This window comes from Desarmillaria tabescens (assembly GCF_030435595.1).
Source record: "Desarmillaria tabescens strain CCBAS 213 chromosome Unknown EV420scaffold_18, whole genome shotgun sequence".
NCBI classification, from domain to species: Eukaryota; Fungi; Basidiomycota; class Agaricomycetes; order Agaricales; family Physalacriaceae; genus Desarmillaria; species Desarmillaria tabescens.
The window spans coordinates 734,652-762,250 of NW_026848317.1; the positions used below are offsets into that span (position 1 = coordinate 734,652).

Genomic DNA, 27,599 nt, shown 5'->3' on the forward strand with positions numbered 1-27,599 from the left:
AACACAAGTTGAACCGGCGCTTTAATGCTTAGGCGCCAAATGATGTCCGGGAGCAGAAACCAATGGGGAATAGGGAGTAGTGAACGTATGATACCTGCTGCAAAATGTATGGTCTAGAATGTCCATTGAATCAAAACTCTATTGATTTTCACTATGGATACGGTCTGATGTTATACCGGACTGATAGCAACTCGTCAGTAAGAGTTGAAGGAGGTAGAATGTGTAAGCACGGGGCTGACATGAGCTATCCCCCCTCTGTCGCTCAGTTTGAGTGAAGATAGATAAGTAGGATATATTAAACGATGGAAGAGAAGCAGAACACTACCGGTGACCCAAAACCAGATGATCCATTCATGCAAGCTAACCTTCGGTCAACATCTCATCTGAAAATGCCGTGCGATAATGCACTCTTTACATAACTGTCACATGTGAACCAAGCTTATTATAGATTGAATGTCGCGACAGTGATTGGACATTGAACTATGTGAGGTCGACTGCGCAACGTAACGATACCGTCAATGCCAGCAATGGAGATTTATAATCATTCTTCATACCTACATACCAGTTATGTGCGTCCTTGTGGCGCCCAGCTACGACCTATATCTAAGATAAGATAAAGGTATGTGGCTCTTTTCTTCAACCGACCCGAGTTGAGCATGTCAAGAAGCGCAGTTGTGATAGGGCCATAAGACCTCCTGTCCCCTGCCCCATAACCAAACCCATACGTCTTGCACGCTGCGAAGATTACACGGGATCCCATATCTGGGCGACATTCCTGAACCTAGATAGATTGGTCTTCGTGGAGGATAGAGAGACGCCGTAAATCTGTGTCTGCAGAGCGAACCATGCTGATACATAAAACTTGAGGAAGTGAGGGAATGGCGCGCACTGCTCGCCCCCGATGATATCGAGTATGGCTGATATAGTGACAACAGTCCAGGATGACGGTGATGTGATGCCCTTTTTCGAGACATGTCTGGCTGTAAATGAAGGAACAGGGTAGGCACCAGGTAAGTCATCGGAGTATTCGACAAAGAATTCCTTGGAGAGGCCGAGAAGCAGTTGAATACCGTCTCTGGGAACGCAGTCTCGGTGAACGTCGACCAAATAATCTCTCATTTCCAACGCGTCCGACACACAGCTATACAACGGACCACATATATATTCGTCGCTACCGATAACGACGGCCCATATTCGAGAACCATCCATGGCGTGATGGACTTAAAGAATTTATGATGAGCGTGGATGCTACCAGGAGTACTATGTGCATACACAAGGGTTCGCTTTCTCGTTGTCGTGTTGTCCGACAGTAGAGATGGGCTTGTTGATCTCAACCAAGGTGTGTTACTGCAGCTTGACATCGGCCAGACGACGAAGGTCGGGGCCTGAGGAATCTGCAATGAGGGTTCCAAACCAAACAAGACTGTTTTTGTCATCTCCAACCATGACGGGATGTTGACCTGGATATAGGGGCAAGGCGTCCCGGAGATCTAAAAATGTCGATTCATCTTCCAACTGATCGGACATCAGAGTACGGAGCGACGCATCGGTAAAAAGACCATAGTACGTCCCATCCTGTCTACGAAGCTCAGTCGCTGTCTCATGAATACGACACGCCGCCAACAGAACATGGGATGAAAAATCAGGCTTCCAGTCGATCCTCCGGACAGTGTCAGCCTCAAGAATACTATCTGCAGCATTCTTCATGGTATCCAATGCGTCAGGGTTCTGCAGAGCCAAGGTGAAGCGTACTGTCTCCAGAACCGTCCTCGCAACCCTTGCCATACTACCTGAGTAGCAGTAGTCAAAGATGACGGCGATACGAGCAGGCTGTACTGTTTTGGATGACCAGTTTTCTTATTTATAGCTCATATCGTGTTCATCACAGTCTACTCGTTGGAACAAGATTTTGACGAGCAAATCGTTCGGAAGATGGGGGATGTCGATGGGGAACTCTGATGTTGGCAATGGTTATCCCCCAATATGTACCCAGCAATCCATCGAGTCCTCGAGACAATTGATTTGACGATTGACTTCGTTTCCTAATGCCTCTTCTTCTGCGAACATTGTCATGAAGTTACGCATCTCCTCATCCAATGGGAGACCGTTCATCAGTAGGTGTTTGAAGCGATTGGTATATTCAGTGCCTGGTAGCAACCACCGCATGTCCTGGGATCCAAAGCGACATTCACAGCTGGAACAAGGACATAGTAAGGTCACTGTCTGAGAGGAGGAGGAGGCCGTTATCGTCGCTGTAGTTCAGAATGAGGTAAAAGTCTCCCATTGATCTTGTAACCTGAGTCAAGAATCGGACGCCGGTGAGCAAAGCCCAGTATTACTTACGTTCGGTAGCGACGGCACGTATTATTGCATGAGTGAGACGTAGGGTAATCAAAGATTTCCCTTGGACCAGAGCCTTGCGCGTTACACTCAATTTTGGGTTCTAACAAAACTAGTGCTGCAACGTCCAGCTTGGGGGGCCCGGCATGGGCGGGCCGAAGTTTGCAACGGCCTTCTCCGTCGTACAAAAACTGCCGGGTTGCGATATCCTCTGTAATTGCACTAGAAAGAGGAGACAAGGACTCGGAGTCTAGTATATGCCCGTAATACCAGAAAACTTTGGTAGCCAACAACGCGACATTGTGATCGCGGATCAATTGCATTTTCAAGGTCCGACGCGACTCAGTCTCCTACCACCGCCGTTCCTTATTGGGACCTGGCGCAGGTAACACCACCACCACCACCACCGTCATCGTACCGCTCGACACATTGCCCGGCTCGCCAATGGACAGTTCGTCGCTCAGTACCTCAGTCCCTGACTCAGCGCTCAATCATTGAAAGGGAAAACTGATGATACGGACCTCACTGGACAGATGCATCGACCTGAGTATCGAGCATTCGAGAGATACTAAATGCAACACTACAGGTCTGGTCCCTGAGCGAGCTATTATAGAATCTTTAGCAACTTCGGAACACAAGGACGACGTACAACCCGGTTCGGCTACGACGTCGGACATGGTGGCTGACGAGCGACCCTAAGCCCAGTTTTGGGCGCACGATGCAAGATATCACCCTGGCAGAGGATACTTCATAGGCAGCCGCGAATACACAATCTCTTTGCCCGTCCGCATCTCTCCTTCACCTTTCGACGCGTAAATAGTCGGGGTTGTACCGCATCGTTTAGAACATCGTATATCGTCGTTACACTGCACGGTTCGTTCAGGTGTATCCTCTCCGGAAAGCGTCTCCCAATGACACTGTTAGGGCTCGAGGACTACTCGTTCAATGTTGCTAATAGAAGGGCATGGATGGTCGTTTTCTTCATGGATGGTACGTGCGTTTTCCTCACTTTTTGGACTGCGTTCATTAATCGTATTATAGGCGGTGCTGCAAATTTTTATACCTGTGCATTCTGTATATCTATTCAATTTTGCGCCCGCTTATACGACCTTTTCACAGTTGGTCCCCAACATTCGAGACGGTACCACTGTGGGCTTGCTCATGAACTTGTACGTGCTGCGATGTTCTTCAGATGTTCGTCATTCACCGTGTTGTAGCTGTTTACAACGATATCACCTCCTCTTATCCAACGACTCGCTTCCAACTGGTTTAGCTCTCCTGCAGACGGTAATTCCAAAGACCCTGTTCGATCTGCTTTTACTAGGCTGATTCGTACGGACTGACTGGACTGCCGACTACTTGATATGGTACCCGAGCTTCCCGAAAGTGTTGAAAGTGGCATATCTCCCCGGTGACCAGAGTATCAAAATATTTTGCTAGGGTGAACCTTGCGTGATTGGTGCAAGATTGGTGTTGACGATTGACGGGAAAGAATGAAGGGAAAGGAAAGGAGGCTGTTGCTCGTATGTTCTTGTGTTTATCAGATCTACGATGCCGGCTGATATTTATCACTGCAGGCGTTCAGGAAGATAGGCCTGAAAGTAAATTCGATCGATTGGGTATCCTCGTAGAGAATGCTGAAATGGGACCCTGGGAATACGACAAACTGGAGGATTGGGAGAGAACGTACGTGGTTTGCTCTTCTCGGAATCTTGCTTACCTTTCAAAATGTGCTGATTAGACACCGACTTTTTGGTCGTAATTGATGGATGAGCATAACGGTATTCCCCTTGACACCGACCTCACTACGAACGAGGTGATGGATGCAAAATAACGCGGAAACGATACGCTGAGCAATTGCGATCTCGCCAAGAGGACAGCATCGATGATTTTGGATCGTTTCGCGTCTTCTGATGCTGCCAGTCGCACCGATACCTCCTTTTTGGGAGACTTTGAAGATTTTACATGGCTCCTTCATCCTCAATAGTCTTGCATTGACCAAAGGCTATAATACAGGCAGTCAACACATCCACCTTTATGGTACGCCGGGGTGCAGGCGTTGTATGCGGTCCGGTTCGTCCGTTATCACATGCACATCCGGACGGGACTTGCCAATGGGAATTTAAGTTCTCCCTTGCTTACTAGCGACCTCATTCTCTCTCTCGGAACCAGCGGCACGGTTCCGGCGGTTCTCTGCATCCTTCAAGCTCGTCTTTCTTTCTATTGGCTTGGCTGAATATCAGTCTTCTGACCATTGTTCCTCGGGATTCGCACCGGCGGTGGGTGTACATTCCTTGTTATGGCTCTCCGACTGATCGTTATCGTTTTAGCTCTTCGACAGATGCCGATTTTAGGCTGTTCTGATTAGTATCGATATATATTGACGTCCTTTACATGCTTGTCTATCCTGCTGCTCCTTGAGCGTGTGGTAATATGTCACTGAGGACCTCACCATGCCTGAATAATAGATGTTGAACATATCCAATGCGAGTTTGGCGGTTAAACTATCCCCCGTGACGGTGAGTGCACCCCAGCACGCGTCAACACGATCCTATCGATTGCAGCAACACTGGACCGGGTGAACGGACGTTAATGAATGAGAAATCAATACCACCCTCGCTCAAATCTCTCGTGAGAAAGGGTATCTAATTGTCATGATCCTCGACTGCTGCTATTGGGGATGCCATTCTCTATACTTTTCTGATTGAAGCATTGCGTACTATCCCGACACTCCTGCGCGCGCTGTCCGAGGGGTAGGCCTGGCGCTGCAGATGAAATCTTCCCTGCTGAATCGGTGTCCGTATGTGTGTTTGCACGTATTGTCGACGGCGTGTTAGGAATGTGAATGCATGAAGAATGGGGTGCTCACATATGCACTTCTCCGCACTTTTTGGTTCCAGAAGTTGCTAGAGAAGTCGACACATGTCAACCCTGGATATGTACTACCAGTAGGTACGTCGGTAGTATTACATGGAACGATCCAACGGACCCGAACGCCAAGCATGGAGCTAACTTTCGAAACACGGGTTGTCCCATAGGGGAACGCAGGAGCACAAGAATCTGGGGTTGGGGGTCGTCTTCTCGTGTGAAACGGAACGCTTTAAATAAAAGCGTAGACAGAATAATAATATTGGTCTTCCCAAAGCTTATTTTTTCCCGCATAGTCACCGGTTCCGCACAGCTAGGAATCCCATATATCAGCTATATCTCGCTTCAAGTTGCATACATATGTAAACTTATGGCCTCCAGTACACACTCCCAGTACCAAGATAGCATTTTCACTACACTGCACATCACCAGTCGGGAACATCATCACGCCAGCTTCTTATCGATATGCTTCGAAACTTCTACCTCGCTGTATCACATCATGCTCATGCACATGCTCCGTCTTCGCGGAGTGTAGATTGGGAGCCAGCTTTAGCATGCCATCTTGAACATGCGAGCCAATGAAAAGAGGTGTTCTCCACACGGCACTCGAGACGGAACTATGAAGCTTCTCACTTATAAGTTGCGAGAAAGGATGGATTACAGCTCATCCCCTACTGGCTTCTTCTAAAGTGCAACTACTCATATCCCCCTTCACTCAGAGCGAACGCAGTAACGAGGAGCTTCACAAGTATGCTATGTCATTTCTTGAAGAATTCCTAGAATCCTAAACAATCTCCGAGGAATACAATGTTCCGATTCTTAGATTTGATATGGATGTGGCTCCGTGACATCTACGGTCGAATCCTTGGTAAAGTGAGTGTCTTTCCTATCTTCCTTTTCAATAGATACACTAGTCGTACCAATATCATCTGTGATCAGCGTCTACCATTCGACAACCGCAGTGCGATCCTCGTCCCTTCTCCCAGTCATAATATCTCAGTCGTGAGTATATCTGCCTTACTGTGTTGCATGCGATGTCCATTCTCACCTTCTCCTAGATTAATCTACAAGAAGAAATCTCCCGTTTGGAACAAGCTGAGATAGACCTTGCTATGCGATATGGGATGATGGGTAATCCTATCGATTCTGTGGGCGTTCTTGGAGAGGCAAAAAGACGGGCACTTTCCGATAAGAACAACGAGTCTTTACTATCAGAGTTGCAACAGCTTGACAGACTCCTACATCTCCGGCTGAAATGCAATTAGAATGACCTTCCCTTCTCTCCGCGTAAGTGTGCATTTCACTCCACATTTACCCCATTTTTATGAAATATACAGCCACCACATCGCTTTGATACTTCATCAACCTGGTCATTTATGAGTGGTCCCGCGCCATGCTGGGATACAAGCTGGAAGTCGGCGCGAAGCCGACTTGATAGATGGATTGACCGATATAGTAACTATGTCCAACACTCTCGAGTACAGCACGGATTGCTTCTATGATAATTATTCCTTCTGTAGTTATGTTTCCATGATACTTAGATATGTTTAAATGCAGTTTTATTTAAATAGGGATGAAATTTAGTACATTCAACAACTACTTCATTTATTATTCTGTGCTCGAGCGCCTGAGTATCTAGTACACTATCATTCATATATATATACATATTACAGAAGCTAGAAGGTTTTAAGGCAATCTAGCGAAAGACTCAAGTAGCTTCTCCAAGCTAGTACCATCCCAGTTTTGCACACGCTCGAGCAGTGTCACCATATTTTGTTTTAAGGTCCGCATGTAGGAGTATCTTGTTCGACATGAGGCCTCAATCGTCATGGTCGACCACAGTTCACATAATTAAGTTTTAAATAGTATCTCTCGAATGGTTAGATTGAGAGTCTGAAACGTACATCAATGCACAAGCATTCGGACAACAAATGGAACTGCGAATGAACTGATTCTTGTGAGCGCTCGGCCAAAGGACAAAGAGCAGCAAGAAATGTTTCCCAGCGGATAATGGGAACTTGAGTAAGCTTCAGTGTTGGGATTTGCAACTTCAAGCTTGTACTAGAAGATTCCCGAAGCTTCGGCTTACTCATTTGTCATGATACTTAGATATATTTAGTTACTTTTGGTAGAATATTCTAGATACTTTGTGTAGTATATAAGGAGCTCATTAGGAGCTCTAGTAGCTAACAATTCAGTATTATACCTACTGCAAGCCTCCCACTGCAATAATTCCAACATTCAGTAAGTAAGCAAACCAAACCTGTATAGCCCGAAAATTCGAGCAGCATGAAAAACAAAAATTGATACAAGGTCATCACTCCCATATAATCACCGAAAATCTAATCCTCATACTGCAGTCTTCGGAAATTACATGCCTTGTTTGTCAACAGAAAGTATCATGGGGTAAACGAAGTATGAGAAGGAGAATCACAATTGCGAAATACCAAACGACGCACCAGGATTTCGACAGTGAGATAAAAATACCAAAATATAACACAAGGACATCAACACAGCCTGCAATACTTTGACTGCGGAAATGGGAGCATTTAATACTAAGTAAGCCGGGGATCTGCTCGACGGTGAACACACTGGTTCAGCGTACCTCTATGTCCTAGCACAACCTTTGTCGTCCAGGAAAAGACGTTCATTTGTACGTGAATGTGTAGGACACTGGTCACCGGTGAGATATATGACTTCGAACACATGTTTGTCGATGAAAAGTACCGGCTGGCAAAAGAATCAATGAGGATGATAATTACAAAACAAAATTCAAATGACGTACAGATATTCTTCACAGTAAAGTAAAAAGCTCAAACTGTCGTACCCACCGATGGGTCCGCGCCGCCTGGGACATGATTAGTGACTATGGCAAAGATGTGGAGAAAAGCCGCACCAGAAATGATGGAGTTCTGGTCAAGTGGCGAATATCGAGCCATAACTGTACCACTTGCTACCGCTTGCCGGTGAGGACATACAAGTTGATGAAAGAAGGCAATCTGGTGATATTTTACGTCGAAAGGTGGAGAATTTAAGGAACGAAGAGATCATCTGAAAAGCGTTGTAGTCAGTATATCAGGAAAGAGCTCAGGACTTGGACTGGTTCACCTATTCGACGTCTGTACTGAATACTAAACGAAACACTGAGTAGTCCACCAGAGACAAGTACACGATGGATTGAGCAGTGCGATGATGGCAGTAGACGGAGTCCCGTCAGATCTTGATACTGATCTGTAACCACAACGTCGTCTTGTCCTTCGTTACCAGCTCTGACTGCTTTCAGGTTGCACCTTTTCTTCTGGTGCTCCTATTTAGGCAGAAGGACCCAAACTTACTCTGATAACCGGAGAAATAACGACTGTTGACTTTGAACACTTTCGGGGAGCTCGAGTAGCCCTTCAAATAATCAACAGTCCAGCGAGTTCGCACGAGTTAGCGTATTAAAGGCCAATAACCAGATATCACGGGTCTTATATCAGATGGAGCGGGCAGTGAGATGGGGTGGGTGACTCTTGCAGATGGCTATACATAGCGATTAATGAATATCTCAAAGAGAACATCGCAATACATACGAATTTCATAAGTAAATGAGCCTACTACTCGACATAGGTATAGATCTTTAATGGGTTTAGCGGTTTCAGCTGCTCCAAGGACACCGAACTTGATGGGCGTAGAATCGGGCTGAGGCACAGTAATTAGCAGGACGCAGCATAGAGATTCTTCCCGTTGTCAGCGCTACAGCAGAAATTGTATCATTAGACTCCTTCTTCAAGAATGAGAAAAATAGTGACGTGGTGAGCAGCTTGGATTGTGAGAGGATTGTGTCTTGATTCGGCTTCTTATATGCAGGACATCTATTCAGGGATCCACAACTTGGTTGTCCCTAAGGCAAAATCTCTGTAGATAGACTGTGTGAAGATCCTACGAAGAGGGAACAGGTAGAAAAGGCTGCGTCGCAAATAACTGGATGCAGTAGGAATCAGGGAAACCGGTGATAAACCGAGATTGATCGGACCGATGTGCCGATTACCACGTGTAGTATTCCTCACCGCCACTCACGTCACCTTCCTTCGCTCCTAACTTTAAACTATGAAAGCTAAACCACCACGCTCATGCCACTACAGATCTCCATTTACTTGTACGACGACAACCATGTATCTGAAGGCACTATCGTTGTGGAAGTCGCGGATGATGCTTTGTGTGGTCATGTAAAGGAAACATTGGCCGCCAAAAAGCAGATCTCTGAGGAGAGTATATTGCTGTGGAAGGTACCGTCATCTCTGCCGTGATCGTTCCTGTTTTTCATGCTCCAAAAGCCACGCGAACATATAAATCCGATTCGTGTAGGGTCCGCTGACCTGCGGAGCCGTCTGCTGGATAACGATTGTCGACTGGACAAGTTCTGTGACCAAATAATAGACACGGAATTAGTCTGCGATGTGTTGCTCACGAGTGATAACCATCGTCAGGAAATGATGACCGCCTTTGTTGCTGACATTACTCCTATGGAACGAACAACGACATTGCGACAAGGCGAGCTCGCAGAGCAACATGATGTCCTTCAGGTGCTGGGTAAAGGTGCGTCTGTCTTCGCTATCCTGAAACATGATCTGACTAATTATGCACATGCAATGCTCGACATCGTCTTCAAAAATGTACGTGGCGGCATGGCTCCATCCAAAAGCGCCAAATCAACTGACTACTTCAACTACCAACGCGGCGTCACACCAATCCTCGACGGTCGTTATGCTCTGCAGCGCACACCAATCCCTCCTCCGATCGAGCTCTATCATCGCATCTTTGCTTACTTCCAGGCTTGCATCCGCGACGAATCCCTGCACATTCCAGTTCACGTCCAACTCACAGTAGAGCCCCTCTCAAATATCGACCGAAGATTTCCCGTGTCAGGGTTCGACAGGAATCTTTTGCTGCAACTCAACCGTCCAGTTTTAAAAAAGCTCAACCGCAACAAGACGAATTCAGCCCACATCTTGCAATTCCGACGTAGATCCCCTCCCACGGTAGCGGCTGGTGTCATATGAGAAGAAAGGGCAGAATTGGGATGGAACGGCGAAGGTTTCGTCGATAATGGGAAAAATATCGCAAGAACACCATTTAGACGATAGCGTAGGTGCGCTGTTATCCTCATGTCGATACTTCCTGAAAGAAGTGACGGTACGTGTGTCCCTGGCCGTCTAATAGTGCATATAGTCAGATTTTTCGAACTTAGGAATAGACTCTTTCGCTACTTTTCGCGCCCATCGGAGAAGACGAGCATTGTGATACAATGCACCGAAGCGTACAGTGGGAAAATAACGGCGATGGTCCGTCTCTCTGTTGTCAGTATGTGAAGTGCATTTTATCGTAGTAACTTGATGTTCAAGTTTTACCCGTTTTATCTATAATAGGAATAGTTTGCCGTACATTTGCGTCCCTCTTACTTTACGGAATCACAGATGGCTATATTTACCTCTTCGTACATCTTCTATCATACTATCTTTAAACTAGGACGGATTTCCATTGTGTTGAACGCCCGATCCGCTGTCAAAATCCTTCTGAATTCTCGGCATCAAGACAGCTATCCTTCAGTGGTTTATCGCCTTCACTGTTTCACTGGCTCCTGTAAATATGTCAGACTCGTAGGAGCACACAATAAAAACAAGTACCGTCATACCTGGGACCAAAGTTGTGTGTTCTTACGTTCCCCAATGGCGATCGATGTCTGTGTCTTGCCCTCCAACTTGTGGGCATTCAACTGACCAGTGAGGGCATCATACGTCTTTTCTTTCAATTCCTTTTCTTTCCATTCCTTTGACTCGAGAACCTCAATTAGTGCCTTCGTGAAAACCCCCCTGGAAACGTCCTCCTTCTTTATCTCCTTCGCCTGCTGATACCCTTGACATGCCGCCAAAAGGACATGAGACTTCATATTAGGAACCCATTTTTCAGATTTGCGGTGCTGAAAATTGCCCCATTTGGTGTCTTCCGGGCTGTCGAACATGGCTTCAAATGTAAGCGACAGCGGGGAGGTATGGCGCTTTCCTACATATGGCGATGTAAGCTCATTTCTGGGGTTAGACTCGAAGGATGGATTACCTTCTGTATCCCCGAAGTCAGCTTCATCCTGTTCTCTGGGATTGGCATTATGCGGTATGGCACCAGGTATTCCTTGTGTGATGCCTGAGGAATGAGAGCAGTCGAGAATGACGGTGATATGAGCTCCCGTATCTTTGGATATTTTGGAGAGAATGTCGTTTATCAACCGGTCGCCAATGTCGGGGGTGCCTTGGTCGCGGTCAGAAGGGCATAGAGCCTGGCTGCAACCAAAGGATTCAATGGTCCCCTCCTTGTAATAATCTGAATTAAGATAGATTGAACCGTGTCCGGCAAAGTAGATGATAATCTTGTCATCTTTCCTGATATTGTTCTTGGCAGGTAGATTGCGAAGTGTTTGGATGATATTGTTGCGGGTAGGGTCGTCGCTGGGGTCGCTATTGGGGTCGACTCTCGCAGCGATTTGGGAGTCGTCACGAAGAAGGCACTGGATATGATTCCCCGGAACGTGTAGGGTGTCAATTAAGTACCTCTCCATTTCATTCGCATCGGAAACACATCCGGATAATTGAGGAGTATGCAAATATCCGTCGATACCGATCAATACCGCCCAAAATTGAGGGGGACGCTGGCATTTTAAACGCAGTTTGTCAGTACTATAGCATCGACGTCGATAACAAGGGATATACACATACAGACTGCTGCTCTGGGGTTGGAGTGATTGCCATGTCGGAAAACTGGGCTTCTGTAGAACAGTTCACCGGATGCTTGGAGATTTAGATATCGAGTACCTTTGTATTTGACATACTAGGAGTGTCGTATAGAGACCCAGATGCGTTAATTCCAACCCCAAAGTCCCCTTCCAACGCTGCTAATCCATTTGGAGGTAGTAGAATACATCATTCTTGTGATTGATTTGAAGCAAGGAAGCCCTGCCGCAAAAATCGGTCGGAGAAGCTTGGGGAGGACCATTGAATACGAATGTGTATTCCATACACACTATTTCGATTCCACCATCCCTTTGTTCGGGAATTACCTCACGAACATGAAATGCCAAATGTTGAATAACTGCTAAGATTCGACGATGAGATTGTTGAATATGGCAGATTGATGTAAAGACAATGAATCTAGGTCCGCCGTACCATACCTCATTACGGCTGTATGAGTTATGGTGTCAGCCATATAGAAAAAGATCACAAGGGTGGCTTTGCCAGTATGCTGTACAGCGCTCATGCCGTACAGAGTATATGGGACTCATTGGACAATGGCAATGGAGTAGGTAAGTTTCATTATTAAAATAGTTTGATTTATCGGATTGACTCACCGTGTCCAAACCCAGATTTAAATTTTATGTTCCTGCGCAACAACAGTCCAAGGATGGCACCGTATCTATGGGTACGGCAGAGATTCACAGTCGTGGATCTGTCTAGTTTGAGACGATAAGATTCGGAGATCCTAATTGGATCCTGAAAAGCTCCCGCGAACCAGCGAACCTGGATAAATTTGGCCGAAACCAACTATGACGTTAAAGGGACTTTGACAGGTAGTATGTACACTAATGATCTTCGGCCCTGAAGAATAAGAAGCTATCGTGGTGCGAGGGTAGAGCGATCTAACCGGAAGTCTCCATATGAGCAAATGGTTAGCAACGGGAATGTACGACCCCAGAATGACGCCTCTAATCCATCCATTGTTGAATGTACTGACTCCTGAGAGTAGAAGGATGAGCGATGAGGAGAGATTGACGCCCTGCTACAAATAAGATAAATTTAGATTTGATTTAGATTGCAGCCGCAACAGTGACAGACTGTTATGACTCACGACTTAGAATAAAACAAACAAGGTCCTTTATCTCCATGTTGCAAGGAAGGAGCCGAATGGTTCGTCACAAGCTAACCTGAGAAAGGATGCAGATATGAACGGCCCAATAAAAGCCTGTAATATGTTATGTCAGATAGACGCTCATTCATCTGATGGCTTGTGAAGATTTCATTTCACATCACCGAAATTGCAATGGTAGAGTCGGTTAGTAGGCTCATGTACGAACTCCTTTCAGTGACGCTTTTTTGAGTCATAAGATAGTTAGTGAAAGCGAAATAGACGAGAATATTGAGCCACTAATAGAGAAAGTTGAAATTCTCAAGCTATGACTCGAGAATAAAAAGCAAGCCTTGTCGTGGAAAGTCTCGCCAGCCCTAGGGGTGAAGACAAACAATACAAAAACGAGGAATGCCATCGTGACCTTGAAGCCAACGCCCGACGTGCTAAGCCCTCGATTTTGGGGATTACTGTCGGTGAAATAGGTAAAGGACTCGCCGCACAGTGATACACACATGTACCCCCTGCGATGTCCATCGCACCGGCTTTTGGCTGACGATTCTATTACAGTGAGAGCTAGTACAAAGACTTGGGATGCGAAGCGACTTCCCTGCGAATTATCGGCTCCAAGGCTTCATCTCCATCCAAGCCTTGAATATATCCTCACCTGAATTTCTATGGAGTCCAACGCCATCCGGATCCATCCTCTCCACTATCCTAACGCCATGGACAAAGTCGAAGCTTGCTTTCGTTGTTCTACGGGTCGGCGAGGAAAAGAAAACATTTGTGGCGGTATAGCCGGATAAGACCTGTTGTCTTCATGTTTTGAAGGAAACTATACAGATGAAGGAGAGGCGAGGTATGTGCCAAGATCTTGCATGACGCCGACTTATTGATATATTCCTTCCACGTCCAGCAGTCTGACTTATTACTAATAACTATAATCATCGAGTTTCGCTCTTCTTTCGTTTTCTCCTGGACCACGACACTCGCTGGAAACCCCGCATTCATCGGCATCGTTTTCGCGTTGGCAAAAACTCGTAGGTGATGTACCCTTAGTGCGCATTATAATGTACCTGTACACGCGGCACAAGCTTCACTATTGCGATGTTACCTACTACAATACTATCTAGATTCTTCCCGGCGGCTCATCCACATAGCTCTGAGTTCTACGGAGATCTGTTCTGGCAATAACGGCTATGATTATACTTTAAAAACTTCAAATTTCAAAGGCGATGGGACGCTTGATCATAATGCTAGTGTTCCGAAACGCAATCAAAAATCTTCTCCGTGGACAGACTTGCATTGCCCTACCCTATGCCCTTATCCTCTATCAACTGAATCACGTCAACTTGTTACCACTTCCCTTATGAGTTTTTCTGTTCATCTGTATAAGCAGGAAGTTGCATCACAGCGGTGTCGATGATATCGGAGCCCTTAAAGAAGGCATAGTTTCGGACCTTGGAGGGATGCCGTGTGGGTTTTCTGGGTCCATTGGCCATTGACACCTGTACATTCTGGATTTATTGAATACAATCGATGGTTCAACATGTCACCATTGTTCTAGAGTTCGTAAACCAGTAATCATAAGCGTAGACTGAATGCTGACTGCTGCATTTTCCAATGCGGCCGCATATAGGTGGGTCAATTGAGAAATTTCGTGAAGGCGTGCGGCATTAAGGTCCATATATCATACAGTATTCATTCACTACTAAGCGCATACACATTATTGATGACAACAAGTCACTAGTATTGATATCCTCGCCACCGATGCTCGTGCCGATATTGAATTCTGAGGAAGCGCCCTATAATTACGAGTCACCATTTTCTGCTAGATTAGTTCAGTCTGAATTCTTTTCTAAGGCTATTGTTTTAGCAAGTCCATGGGAAAATATCCCAGCACGGTACCTGTTGCCAGCGCCTACTGCTCATCTAACAGCACTGTACTATCACAAGTGGAATCCTGAATACGTGTCGGCCGCTTCAATGGATATATATACACATAATAACAAAAGTTGCCGTCAATACCTGATACCAAGTTTGCGCATCCTTTTTCGTTCCAGCGACAACGGTGCTTCTAGTCTACGATCCAAGGTATTCCTGAAGGAGATGGACGTAATCTGTTCGTTTGTAGTTAGCCGACTTGAGAGCGGGAATGAGCGCTTGAGTGAATACTCCATTGTAACCCTGGCCCCTTGTACCTCTCTCGCAAAGTTCGTCCTGAAACGCTGCTAGGGCACCAATGTCAAACTCCCATGGATATATATTGATGGGAGATCTCTCTCAAGTTCTTATGGGCAGTTGTAAAGAGATATCGAATGGAGCTGCCTGACATTGACATGATGTTACGTACTCTTCCTATATTTCTCGGGTGATGCCGACGGGATGGCAGGAATGAAGAATGGAGATCATTACGCGTCCCTTAGGACGAGATATTTCGGAGAGAAGTGTATAGATTTCTCGGTCGCTGATGTCGGGAACTGACAGACGTCTGGTAGATGGCATGGCATCGATAACATAACGGTCGACGGTTTCTTTGACTGCTGTAGAAGTCCTTGTAGCGGATGTTCCAAACAGCAGCATTGCTAATCGTGTCTGAAGAAGTATATGGCGATATTATCATCATGTTGTATCCGAAAATAGGTAGAGAGACGAATGGGTATGATCTTCGGGGATGCTGAAGTCTTTGATCGCATATTTAGCCATTCCTTTGCACCGGCCATGAAACCGCGTAAGGGCTAGGATATTTACGTGTTAATACCGGCGAGAATGGGCCAAAATCGAGGAGGGTTTTCATAGAGATATCCAGACTACTTGGATATTCAATGTGTTCGTATTGACATAATCTTACTAAGTATCTCTTGCTAATTCAGAAACTTCAACACTACCGCGTGTTCCTGACAGTTGAGGCGTTGAATTGGATTGGATTTATTCTGGTGCAAATGTGCGCTATTTTCCGAGATCGTGTTCCCACACTCTCATCGAAGGCGCTTATAGTACTGCCACAAGGGATAAGCATGGTACATATATCAGAATTGTGTCGTCAGATCATAGTGACGTAGTGGCAGCAGGAATACTCTCATGCTAATGTACTTATCTCACCTGTGCTTCCCTCAATTCCTTTCAACGTTAATTGTCTGATAAGTCAGTCTCCGACGCGTAGCATGGAAATACGGGATTTACATTGCATCTTTCTATCTTCTGATCTCCTGCTGCCGTCTAAGCTGGGAACTCTTCACCTGAAAAGAACAAATCACTCCAATCTAGTCTCACTTTACGAAGAGCAACTGTGAGCAGGCGACCGGCAGATTCTAATGTAATTGTGCCGATGGCAGGGATCTATCATTCAGTTCGACCATTGATGTAGGAGTAGCGATTCAGGTAGTGAATACAATAGCCAGGTGCCTATGTCCGTGTCTGCATCATCTAACAATATACTACTAACGGCAACTACAATCGTTATTCAACTGTGTGGAAAACTGTACCTAATTCACAGCCCCGTCTTCTGTCATTGGCTGTCAGGGTGCACGGAGAGAAGAATTTTGAGCTGATCTACCACCTCACAACGATACTGGGCTGCGCGTCCCTGGCATGGGTGACGCTGGCTGGATCAACAGCTTTTATTCCCTTCAACGTGAGTCTGTGTAGCACCGTAAAGCGATCAGAAATCTCAGACAGCCCCTGGGTGAACGCGGCCGCGTGAGCGCATTCTGTAAGCAGCACAACAACCACGAGAGCCGAGAGTTCCGTTGAGTAGGCGAGTTCAATCTGCTTCAACAATGACATTCGATGCGATGGCTATCTCACGAATAGAGAGAAGACCCAGAACGATCAATACGAGAAAGGACGCGTCGACGGAGATATCCTCTTGCAGAGTCAACGTCGTAAGAGCTGGTAGCGTGAGCCATCGTGCTCACAAGGTTAACTGCTCGCGCGCGAGCAAGGGACGAAGTTTGCTCGAGGGAAGGCAAGAGAGGGAGATCTGCCATGAGTAGTCGACTTCTCGCTGGTGCTCTTATCATCTCGGCAGTCGTGATTTGGGGTGTGTGCACTGTACAGGGATGTATGGCTCAGGGTAATCGGTGATCTCACGAATTTTTTGAGGATGGGAACGTCCCAGAGACCGGTGAATTGAAAGGTAGTTTGATGCATGCAGTGAACATCAAGAGTGCTGAGATCGTAGAACTCTTCTAGTGAGAGAAGATTTCCCTCTATTCTGTAGAGATCTCGGTACGAGTGGATCGGAACTGCGGTTGGTAGTTTCCATCACGGCGATGAGGAGATGAGGAGCGTGATAGTATGAGAGGTCGAGAGGGTAGGAGCTCTAATGGTGTTGTAGTTGGCTGTCTCTCGATTTATCTTGTTTCGTAGAGATATCAAGCGATCCATCTAGTCCTCGGGACGTTTTACTTCGTTTCCTAGTGTCTCCTTTCCTGTGAACATTGCTGTGACGCTACGCTTTCCCTCATCAAATGGAATGCCATTCGGTGGTAGTAGGTGTTTGAAGCGGTTAGTATATTCATTGATTTCTAGTAGCCATTGTATTGCCTGTGATCCAAAGCGGAATCCACAGCCAAAGCAAGGATATAGTAAGGGCATCACAGGAGAAGAGAAGGAGGGAGAGGCTGTCGTAGTTCAGAATGAGAAGTAAGTGTCTTCAATTGATCTTCTAACACGCAAGAATTAGACGGTGAGCCTGCTGAGTCAAAGTCTGGTCACTATGTATTATGCATTCGATGGTCACGGTACGCATACATGCATGTGTGACATGTAGAGTATTCATAGCTTTTGCTTGGGCCAGATCCTTGTTAGTTTTGTGCGCATATTCAAGTTTGGTATGGGTGGGGCGAAGTTCGCGGATTTCTCCGTTGCACAAAAACTGTTGAGTTGTGATATATTCTGCAATAACGGTACGGAAATGGGCCAAGGAGTCGACATGCCCGTTTGAAAGCGGTCGTTGTACTGGAATACTGGTAGCCGACGACGCGCCGCGGTGATGGCGGATCGATAACATTTTCAAGGTCCGACACGACTCAGTCTCCCCAGTCTCCTACCACCATCATCGCATTGAAGCGGGCATCGCTCTACCCATTACCCGGCTCAGCCATGGACAGCTCGTCGCTCAGTACCTCAGTTCCTGACGCAGCGCTCAATCATCGAAATGGAAAACTGATGATACGGACCTCATTAGACAGGTGCGTCGGCCTGAGCATCGAGCATTCGAGAGATACTAAATGCAATACTGTAGATCTGGTTCCTAAGCGAGCTGTTATATAATCTTCTGCCAATCTGGAACACGAGGTCGACGTACAACGCAGTGATGCCACGACATTGGACATAGTGACCGATAAGCGACCCTAAGCCCAGTTTTGAGCGCGCGGTGCAAGATATCACCCTGCCAGAGGATACGTTCATAGGCGGCCGCGAATATACAATCTTTTCGTCCTCCGTATCTATCCTTTACCTTCCGAAGTGCATATAGTCGGGTTGTACCAGATCTTCTAAGATGTCGTATATCATCATCATATCGCACGGTACCTTCTCTTCCACGGAAAGCGTTTCAAGGACACCGTTAGGGCTCGAGTATTACTTCATTCAACGTTGTAGGTGGAGGGGTATAGATGAGTGCCTGCATCATGGACGGACGGTACGTGGCCTCTTCCTTATTTTTTTCCACTGCATTCATTAATTGTATTACAGAGTGGTGCTGCCAATTTTACACCTGCGCGCCCTGTATATTTCCCCAATTCTACGTCCGCTCATACGACCTTTAGCATTTGGTACTCAACACTCGAGGCGGTACCACCTACAAGCACTCGGCGCGAATATTACGCGGTAGCAGAGCCGGAGGCTTGTTTATGAACTTGTACGTACCACGATATTCTTGAAATATTCGTTATTCACTGTGTTGTAGTTGTCTGCAACGATATCACCGCCTCTCCTCACACGGCCCGCTTCCAACTGGTCTAAGACTCGTGTGAACCTCTGGAACGATAACTCCACGGACCCTGTTGGGTCTGTGCTTACCATGCTGATCCATACGGACTAACTAGACTGTCGATCGTTTGATACTAATCGAGCTTCCCGAAAGTGTTGAGAGCGGCGTATTTCTCCGGAGAACAGAGTATGGTTTTGCTCCTCCTACGTATATATGTGAGCGCTCACTAGAATAAGGGTGCTCAGTTCATGCGCAGTTCCATTCAGCGTCCCAATGCTTGTGCATTGATGTATGCTTCGTACTGTCAATTTGGAAAGCGTATCCTGCGATTGTCTAAATAGAGTGTACGTAACATTTCATATATCAACTGCTGCACAACTGTCATTTTGGCTATTTAGCGATATCGAAGCTTGTCTCTTCAGTCTTACGCTCGTCCTAGGGTACCTTCATGTTGACCTATCGTCAGAGCTTCTATAAACATGATCCTGCGCTTGCATAGGCTAACGGCAGTCCGGACCATGCTATTCACTATAAACTTCGACCTTGCAACTACGCGATTCAGAAGCGCCTCAAAAGACTCCGATCTGATGGGATCCCCAAATACATTCGCACCCAACAACGTATAAAGCAACGAACTTGGACGACTCTTCATCACACCTTATCATGCTCCCAGAACTCGCGAACAATGGGTCGCAGACCGGGCCAGACCGATGCCTGCCGTCGTCACGGCAGACCTGGGTGGAAAAACAGTCGTCCCCATCGGAGCCAACACTGGACTTAGGATTCGAAGCCGCAAAGCATTTCGCTAAGGTGAACCCTGCGCAATTGGTGTTGACGGCAAAGAATGAAGCGAAGGGAAAGGAGGCTGTTGCTCGTATGTTCTTGTATTTATCAGATCTACGGTGCCGATTGATCGTTATCATCACAGGCGTTCTCAAAGAGACTGGATACACAAAAGCGGGATATGGATCATCGACGTCGCCAATTTCAGCAGGGTCATTGCGTTTGTTGATAGGGCTGAAAGTGAATTCGATCGATTGGATATCCTCGTGGAGAATGCTGGAATGGCGACCTTGGAGTACGACGAACTGGAGGATTGGGAGAGAACGTGCGTGGTTTGCTCTTCTCGGAATCTTGCTTATCTTTCAAAATGTGCTGATTAGACACCGACTTTTTGGTCATAATTGATGGACGAGCATCGTGATATTCCCCTTGACGCCCACCTTACTGCGAACGAGGTTATCGAAGCAAAAGGCTACAACACAGGCAATGAACACAAGTCACCTTGAGGTTGTAGACTCCCACATTTATGGTGCGTCGCGGTGTAAGCGTTGGATGCGGTCCGGTTTATCCGTGATTAGTGCACATCCGGGCAGGACTTCCCTACTTCTCCCTTTCTTTAGTGATTCCCCATTCTCTCTCTTGGAATCAGCGATACGGCTCCGGCGGTTCTCTGCATCCTTCAAGCTCGTCTTTCTTACTGTTGGCTAGGCCGAATATCAGTCTTCTGACAATTACTCCTCGGGATTCGCCCCGGCGGTGGGTGTACATTCCTTGTTATGGCTCTCATACTGATCGGTATCGTTTTAGCTCTTCCACTATACGGACAGATGTTGATTTTAGGCTGTTCTAATTGGCGTCGATACATCGATACATATTGACGTGCTTTACTTGCTTGTGTATCCTGCCCCTTGAGCATGCGGTAACATGTCACTAAGGACCTCACCATGCCCGAGAAACGGGTATTGAACATAATCCAACGCCACTTCGGCAGTTAAGCTATCTCCCGTGACAGTGAGTGCACCCCAACACGCGGCAACATCACCCTATCGATTGCAGCAACACTGGACCGAGTGAGCGGACACTAATGGATGAGAATTCGATGCCACCCTCGCTCAAATCTCTCGTGAGAAAGGGTATCTAATTGCCATGATTCTCGACTGCTGCCATTGGGGATGCCACCCTCCATACTTTCTGATTGGCGCACTATGTACTATCCCGACACTCCTGCGCGCGTTGTCAGAGGGTATGCTTGGCGCTGTAGATGAAATCTTCCCTGCTGCATCAGTGGTAGATTGCTGTCCGTATGTGTATTTGCACGTATCGTTGACGGCGTGTCAGGAATGTGAATGCGTGGGGAATGGGGTACTCACGCATGCACTTCTCTGCACTCTTTCGGTTTGAGAAGTTGTTGGAGAAGTCGACACGTGTGAACCCTGGGTATGCACTACCCGTAGGTAGGTAGTAGTATTACATGGAACGATCCAACAGGACCAAATGCTAAACATAGAGCTAACTTTCCAAACACTGGCTGTCCCACAGGGCAACGCGGGAGCAGAAGGATGTGTGGTTGGGGTCGTCTTCTTGCGTGAAATAGAACGCTTTCAAATCGCAAGACAATATCATAATATTGGTCTTCGCAAAGCCTCTTTTTGCCCGCATGATCACCGCTCGCGCACAGTTGGGAATCCCCTATATCAGCTATATCTCGCTCTAAGCTGCATACATATATAAACTTATAGCCCCCAGTACGCACTCCCAGTTCCATGATAGCATTATCACTACACTGCACATCACCAGTCAGGAACATCATCACGCCGGCTTCTTATCGATATGGTCCGAAACTTCTGCCTCACTGTATCACATCATGATCATGCACATGATCTGCATTTCGCGGAGTGGAGATTGGGGGCCAGCATTATCATGTCATCTCGAACATGTGACCATCAAAAACAGATGTTCTCCACACGACAGAACCATGAAACTTTCCAATTATAAGTCGCGAGAAAGGATGGATCCCAGCTCATCCCCTACTGGCTTCTTCTAAAGTGCGACTACTCAAACTCCCCCGACTAAGAACTAACACAGTAATGAGAGGGCTCGCAAGTACGCTACGTGATTTCTTGAAGAATTCTTTCATTCCTAAACTATCTCCAGGTAATACAATGTTCCGATTCTCAGTTTTGAGAATACGGATATGGCTCCGTAGCATCTACAATCGAAGCTTTGGTATAGTGAGCGTGTTTCTCCTATCTTCCTTTTCAATCCATACACGAGTCGTACCAACATCTTCCGTGATTAGTATCTACCATACCGCGGTGACTGCGGTGCGACCATCTTGCTTCACTTTTCCCAGTTTTAATATCCCAGTCGGGTCATGAATATACCTGCCTTACTGCATCATATGCGATGTCCATTCTCATCTTTTCCTAGGTTAATCCCCAAGAACAAGAAATCCTCCGTTTGGAACATTTCGAGAGGGACCTTGCCATGCGATATGGGATGATGAATGATCCTATCGATTCTGTGGGCATTTTTGCAGAGGCAAAAACTCGGGCACTTTCCGATAGGAACAACGAGTCTATATTATCAGACTTACAGCAGCTTGATAGACTCTTACATCTCCGGCTGAAACGCGACTAGAAGGACCTGCGTTCACTCCGTGTAAGTACGCAATTCACTCCATATTTACGCCATTTTTATCAAAGATACAGCAGACAATGGGATATAAATGCCAAACTATAACAGAAGGGCATCAACGCGGCGTGCGCTGCAACGATGTTTTGCCTGCGGGAACGGGAGTGTTTCATACTAAGAAAGCTGAGAACCTGATCGACGGTGAACATACTGGTTCAGTGTACCTCTATGTCCTAGCGCGACATTTGTATCTCAGGAAAAGATGTTCATTTGTACGTGAATGTGTAGGACACTGGTCACCGGAGAAATATACGACCTTCGAACACCTGTTTGTCGATGGAAAGGACCGGCTGGTAAAAGAATCTATGAGGACAGATTCTTCATAGTAAAGTAACAGGTTCAGACTGAAACCCCGGCCGGTGGGTCTGCACCACTGTAACACGATTAATGAGTATGGCAAAGACGCGGAGAAAAACCGCATCAGAAACGATGGATTTTTGGCCAAGTGGCGAATAACGAGCCATAAATGTACCACTTGCTACCGCTTGCCGGTGGGGACGTACAATTTGATGAAAGAAGGCAACCTGGCGATATTTACGTCGAAAGGTGGAGAATTCAAGGAACGAAGAGATCATCTGAAAAGCGTTGTAGTCAGTATATCAGGAAAGAGCTCAGGACTTGGACTGGTTCACCTATTCGACGTCTGTACTGAATACTAAACGAAACACTGAGTAGTCCACCAGAGACAAGTACACGATGGATTGAGCAGTGCGATGATGGCAGTAGACGGAGTCCCGTCAGATCTTGATACTGATCTGTCACCACAACGTCGTCTCGTCCTTCGCTACCGGCTCTTTATGACTGTTTTCAGGTGGCGGCTTTGTATCTTCTCGTGCTGTTGTTTTACATGTGATCCGAATTTTGACCGTTCCTGTACGCGAGAAAGTTGTGATGGAAAGTGGGGGAAGGGAATAATTCAACACGGCACGCGCACATATATGCAGAAGGACCCAAACATACTCTGATAACTGGAGAAATAACGACCGCCGACTTTGAACACTTTCGGGGAGCTCGAGTAGCACTTCAAATAATCGACAGTCCAGCAAGTTCGCACGAGTTAGCGTAGTAAAGGCTAATAACCAGATACCACGGGGTCTTATATCAAATGGAGCGGGCAGCGAGATGGGGTGGGTGACTCTTGCAGATGGCTATACATAGCGATTAATGAATATCTCAAAGAGAACATCGTAGTACATACGAATTTCATAAGTAAACGAGCCTCCTACTGGGAATACGGATGGCTATTTCCTGGATTTACGATGGCGGCCGGCGCGATTGCAGCTGCTCCAAGTCGGACACCGAACTTGACGGGCGTAGAATAGGGCTAAGGTGGAGTAACTAGCAGCGACGATGCATAGAGATTCTGCAAGTTGTTAGTGCTACAGCAGAAATGGTATCATTATGCTCCCTCTTCAAGAATGAGAAAAATAGCCTTGACGTGGTGAGTAGCTTGGATTGTGAGAGGATTGTGTCTTGATTCGGCTTCTTATACGCAGGACATCTGTTCAGGGATCCACAGCTTTCTTTTTCCCAAGGATAAATCTCTGTCAATAGAATGTGGGAAGATCCTAAGAGGAAAAGGTAGAAAAGGTTGCATCGCAAATAACTGGTTGCAGTAGGAGTCAGGGAAACTCGCGGTCAACACAGTCTGATCGGGCCGAGGTGAAGTTGCCTCAAATTCGCCCTCCGTTACCGTGATGTGACGACCTGAAAAGGAAGTCACGCAATGAGCTGGTTCGGCTGAGGCGCTATCCACGTGGATTCGGTCCTCCACGCGTGCAAGCCACTCATTGTTCAAAATTTTGACTTAGTAGGAATTATAACAATGCTGAATTTAGGATGAATTTTTACCAATTTACAGAAGATTTAAATCATATACAACAGGACTTGTAGTAAAAAGTAAGAGTATTTATTCAACCTAGCTAAGATATACTATCTATAAGCAAAGGGGCATCACCCTTGTTGAATAAGATCACCCCCTGGTTGACGGTGTGATGGAGGTACGGGAGGCGGCGGCGTGTAAACGTTGCAGAGCGCATGTTGGCGCGCTGGACTGGGACTGGCCCCGACTTGATTGGCTTCGTGAATCGTGATCCTGAGGAGGAAGTCGGCGGTCCTGGCTGGGGCTGGCGTGCGCAGTGACGGAGCAGAATCGCAGGATGGTGGAAAGTGGCAGACATGGTCAAGACGAGCTGACTCGTGGCACGCGTAGGCTCAAGTGCCATTATCCTCTTTTGGGATTCACGTGGTGGCTGTACGAAGGGCGAATTTTCAAAAACTGCCGAGGTGCCGAATCACCACGTGTAGTCAGCACCGCCACTTCACATTACCTTGCTCCGTTCCTAATAAAAGCTAAACCTCGACGCGCCACTATAGATCTCCATTTACTTGTATAAAGACAACCGTGTTTCTGAAGGCACTATATTTTTGGAAGTTGCGGATGATGCTTTGTGTGCTCGTGTAAGGGAAACATTGGCTGCCAAATAGCAGATCTCTGAAGACAGTATATCATTGTGGAAGGTACTGTCGTCTCTGCTGATATCGTTACGATTTGTTCATTCTCCCAAAGCCGCGCGAACACCTAAATCCGATTATGGGGGGGTCTTCTGACCTGCGGGACCGTCTGCTAGGTAACGATTGTCGATTGGACGTATTTTGTGACCAGTTAATAGATACGGAGTTAATCCGCCATATGTTTCCCACGTGCGATAACCACAGTCAGGCGGCATTGACAGCTCTCGTTGCTGAGATTATCCCTATAGAACGAACCCCGACACTGCGAGAAAAAACACAAGGCGAGCTCGCAGAACAACATGATATCCTTGAGGTGCTGGGTAAAAGTGTGTCGGTATTTGCTGTCCTGAAACATGCCCTAACTATCCCTATACATGCAGAGCTCGACGTCACTGTCGAAAATGTACGTGGTGGCATGACTCCATCCGAAAGCACTAAATCAACTAACTATTTCGACCACCAAGGCGGCATCACACCAATCCTCGACGGTCGCTATGGCCTTCGGCAGATACCAATCCCTCCTCCGATCGAGCTTTATCATTGCATTTTTGCTTCCTTTCAGGCTGACATTCATGACGAGTCCCTGCACGTTCCAGCTCAGGTCGTCCAACTCACAACAGAGCTCGTGAGGATTGTCTCTCAAATATCGCCCGATGAGTCTGCGCGTCAGAGCCCTACCAGGAATATTTTATCACAACTGCTCAACAGTCCAGTTTTCCAAAAGCTCAACCCCAACAAGACGAATTCAGCCTACATCTTGCAGTTCCAACGTAGATCCCCTCCCATGGTAGCGGCTGGTGTAATATGTGTAGAGAAGGCAGAATTGGGCTGGGACGGCGAAGGTTCCGTTCAAGGCTCTTTTTCATACGCTCAGTACTGGACACAGAAAGACATCCAAGTTTGTGGCTTATCTCCTTATCATCTCTGTCCGTGCTGATTTAACGCTTCTCTAGCGCGAACATATTTTCAAAGCATGCTGCTGCCCATCTTTCATTGTATCCATTGCTGGACTTTGGATCGTCATCCTAGGCGCCATCTTCCGGACTCTTCCGATTGTCCAGCGTTTGACCGACTATCTATGGCTTGGCAATAGCCGTGCTAATGACGACAATCATGCTCTTCGCCTCGCTCGTGTCTTCCAGTCTCTGAGATTGGCCATCGATGATCTTGAGAAGTACTACCAGGATCTTGTGTTGCAGGGAACGAGGCTAGGAAAAGGCAGAAGGAAGGAAGAAAGACGGAAAGAGAGAGAGAAGCTCAGACACAGACACGAACACGCAGATGATAGTTCAATTGTACAGTACAGCGGAGCTACATGATCGTGTTTGTACCTATTGACTACGGATGACTTCGGCATATCGCAACAGCTTGATCCCTGAGATCCTCCTTCTATACAGCCCACTCGCTTCTTTCCTGACATCACCGAATACAACGATGGCACGAAAGTCGTCAGATTCCAATACCTTCAGCCCTTGGAAGTAGATGAGGTGTGCATGATGTTCCTCGCGAAGCTTGACGATGCACATGGAGAGGAACAGGTCGTTGTGAAGTTTGTTCAGCGATATGGTGCCGAGGCCCACAGACTGTTGGCAAGTAAAGGGAAGGCATCAGCACTAAAATACTGCGGTCCGATTTCCAGCAATGGAAAGTACTGGTATGGTTCCCTTCAGATGGTCGTAATGGAGTTCCTACACGGCCAGGCGGTAGCACAAAAGTACGAAGGGAGCATTCTGGAGACGCTGCACGAAGCGGTTCGAGGTGCTGTTCAGATTCTTCACGATCAGTCATTCGTTCCTGGAGATATTCGCACGCCGAATATTGTGATCGTTGATGGTGCGGGAGATGAAGGGGAGAGGATGAGGATCGTTGATTTTGACTGGGCTGGTGAGCAAGGCAAAGTCAGGTATCCGATGCACCTCAGCGACTATATAAGGAACATATATGGTGTCAAGGACTACGATATGATTACATTTCAGCATGACATGCAGATGGTAGATGCGCTATAGTCATCCCTGTATTTCTCCGGCGACCAGGGTATGGTTTCCGTCCTTCCGCCTGTGTATGCGAGTGTTAACATCTAGGCTAGATGCACCTCGAGACGAAGCGGAATGGCTGCGGCTGTCGGTGAGGCTGACGTGGAGACGAGGGAGAGAACGTCATTTTCTATGGGACGACGGTCATTCCAGGACAACATAAGCACATGGAACCGACATTTTCATAACCATTATTCAATATGTCTGGAGCTTCCTTCGCATCAGATGCTTCCATTTCCAGAGTCAAATCGTTGCTGCGGTACACGCCTAGCTGAATCCTTATCTTCTCCACCTCCTATCGCTGCTTTCTCGTGTGCAGAAGCAGTCAAATCCTGGGATCGTTTGTAGGAGAAGCGAAGGCTCCACCCAAAAGCAGTCATAGAAAGTTGACGACGAAGGACGAGGTGACGCTCTGGTAGCAGATTAGTGTCAAGGTCCGCTGTGACTGTCTTCTACTGCCCTCGTCCCATTGCTCGACCGATCGCCTAGTCGTCGCTGGTACTATTTCAGTGCTCCATCAAGCACCCGCTACGGACGTTGAATGGTTGAGCCATTCT

The 27,599-nt window shown here is 46.9% G+C and overlaps 9 protein-coding genes across 9 annotated transcripts; 5 read left to right on the top strand and 4 right to left on the bottom strand.

The window, feature by feature from the left end:
* Positions 1-1,344: 1,344 nt before the first annotated feature.
* EV420DRAFT_1643233 (uncharacterized protein) lies at positions 1,345-1,785 on the bottom strand (the record flags this gene model as incomplete). Its single annotated transcript, XM_060477474.1, has 1 exon — positions 1,345-1,785. The coding sequence occupies one exon, from the start codon at positions 1,783-1,785 to the stop codon at positions 1,345-1,347; it is 441 nt and encodes a 146-aa protein (XP_060330632.1).
* A 1,192-nt stretch (positions 1,786-2,977) lies between these two features.
* EV420DRAFT_1545078 (uncharacterized protein) lies at positions 2,978-3,863 on the top strand. Its single transcript, XM_060473257.1, has 4 exons — positions 2,978-3,213; positions 3,265-3,330; positions 3,382-3,509; positions 3,558-3,863. The coding sequence occupies exons 2-4, from the start codon at positions 3,286-3,288 to the stop codon at positions 3,667-3,669; spliced, it is 285 nt and encodes a 94-aa protein (XP_060330633.1). The 5' UTR covers positions 2,978-3,213; positions 3,265-3,285; the 3' UTR covers positions 3,670-3,863.
* Positions 3,864-6,015: 2,152 nt separating this feature from the next.
* Positions 6,016-6,473, top strand: EV420DRAFT_1480073 (uncharacterized protein; the record flags this gene model as incomplete). The annotated part of the gene is made up of 3 exons (XM_060469633.1): positions 6,016-6,081; positions 6,148-6,210; positions 6,267-6,473. 3 exons carry the CDS (start codon positions 6,016-6,018, stop codon positions 6,471-6,473), a joined length of 336 nt encoding a protein of 111 aa, XP_060330634.1.
* A 2,847-nt stretch (positions 6,474-9,320) lies between these two features.
* Positions 9,321-10,250, top strand: EV420DRAFT_1480074 (uncharacterized protein; the record flags this gene model as incomplete). The annotated part of the gene is made up of 2 exons (XM_060469634.1): positions 9,321-9,476; positions 9,525-10,250. 2 exons carry the CDS (start codon positions 9,321-9,323, stop codon positions 10,248-10,250), a joined length of 882 nt encoding a protein of 293 aa, XP_060330635.1.
* A 560-nt stretch (positions 10,251-10,810) lies between these two features.
* Positions 10,811-11,990, bottom strand: EV420DRAFT_1643236 (peptidase C14, caspase domain-containing protein; the record flags this gene model as incomplete). The annotated part of the gene is made up of 4 exons (XM_060477475.1): positions 10,811-10,828; positions 10,883-11,250; positions 11,305-11,890; positions 11,958-11,990. The coding sequence occupies 4 exons, from the start codon at positions 11,988-11,990 to the stop codon at positions 10,811-10,813; spliced, it is 1,005 nt and encodes a 334-aa protein (XP_060330636.1).
* Positions 11,991-13,211: 1,221 nt separating this feature from the next.
* Positions 13,212-13,707, bottom strand: EV420DRAFT_1545106 (uncharacterized protein). The gene has a single exon (XM_060473258.1). It carries the CDS (start codon positions 13,595-13,597, stop codon positions 13,334-13,336), a length of 264 nt encoding a protein of 87 aa, XP_060330637.1. The 5' UTR covers positions 13,598-13,707; the 3' UTR covers positions 13,212-13,333.
* A 2,904-nt stretch (positions 13,708-16,611) lies between these two features.
* Positions 16,612-17,139, bottom strand: EV420DRAFT_1545113 (uncharacterized protein). The gene has a single exon (XM_060473259.1). The coding sequence runs from the start codon at positions 16,864-16,866 to the stop codon at positions 16,633-16,635; it is 234 nt and encodes a 77-aa protein (XP_060330638.1). The 5' UTR covers positions 16,867-17,139; the 3' UTR covers positions 16,612-16,632.
* Positions 17,140-19,681: 2,542 nt separating this feature from the next.
* On the top strand, positions 19,682-20,206 carry EV420DRAFT_1480077 (uncharacterized protein; the record flags this gene model as incomplete). Its single annotated transcript, XM_060469635.1, has 3 exons — positions 19,682-19,902; positions 19,947-20,126; positions 20,182-20,206. 3 exons carry the CDS (start codon positions 19,682-19,684, stop codon positions 20,204-20,206), a joined length of 426 nt encoding a protein of 141 aa, XP_060330639.1.
* Positions 20,207-25,424: 5,218 nt separating this feature from the next.
* EV420DRAFT_1270690 (uncharacterized protein) lies at positions 25,425-27,015 on the top strand (the record flags this gene model as incomplete). The annotated part of the gene is made up of 3 exons (XM_060467586.1): positions 25,425-25,907; positions 25,963-26,199; positions 26,407-27,015. The coding sequence occupies 3 exons, from the start codon at positions 25,425-25,427 to the stop codon at positions 27,013-27,015; spliced, it is 1,329 nt and encodes a 442-aa protein (XP_060330640.1).
* Between the last annotated feature and the right edge of the window lie 584 nt (positions 27,016-27,599).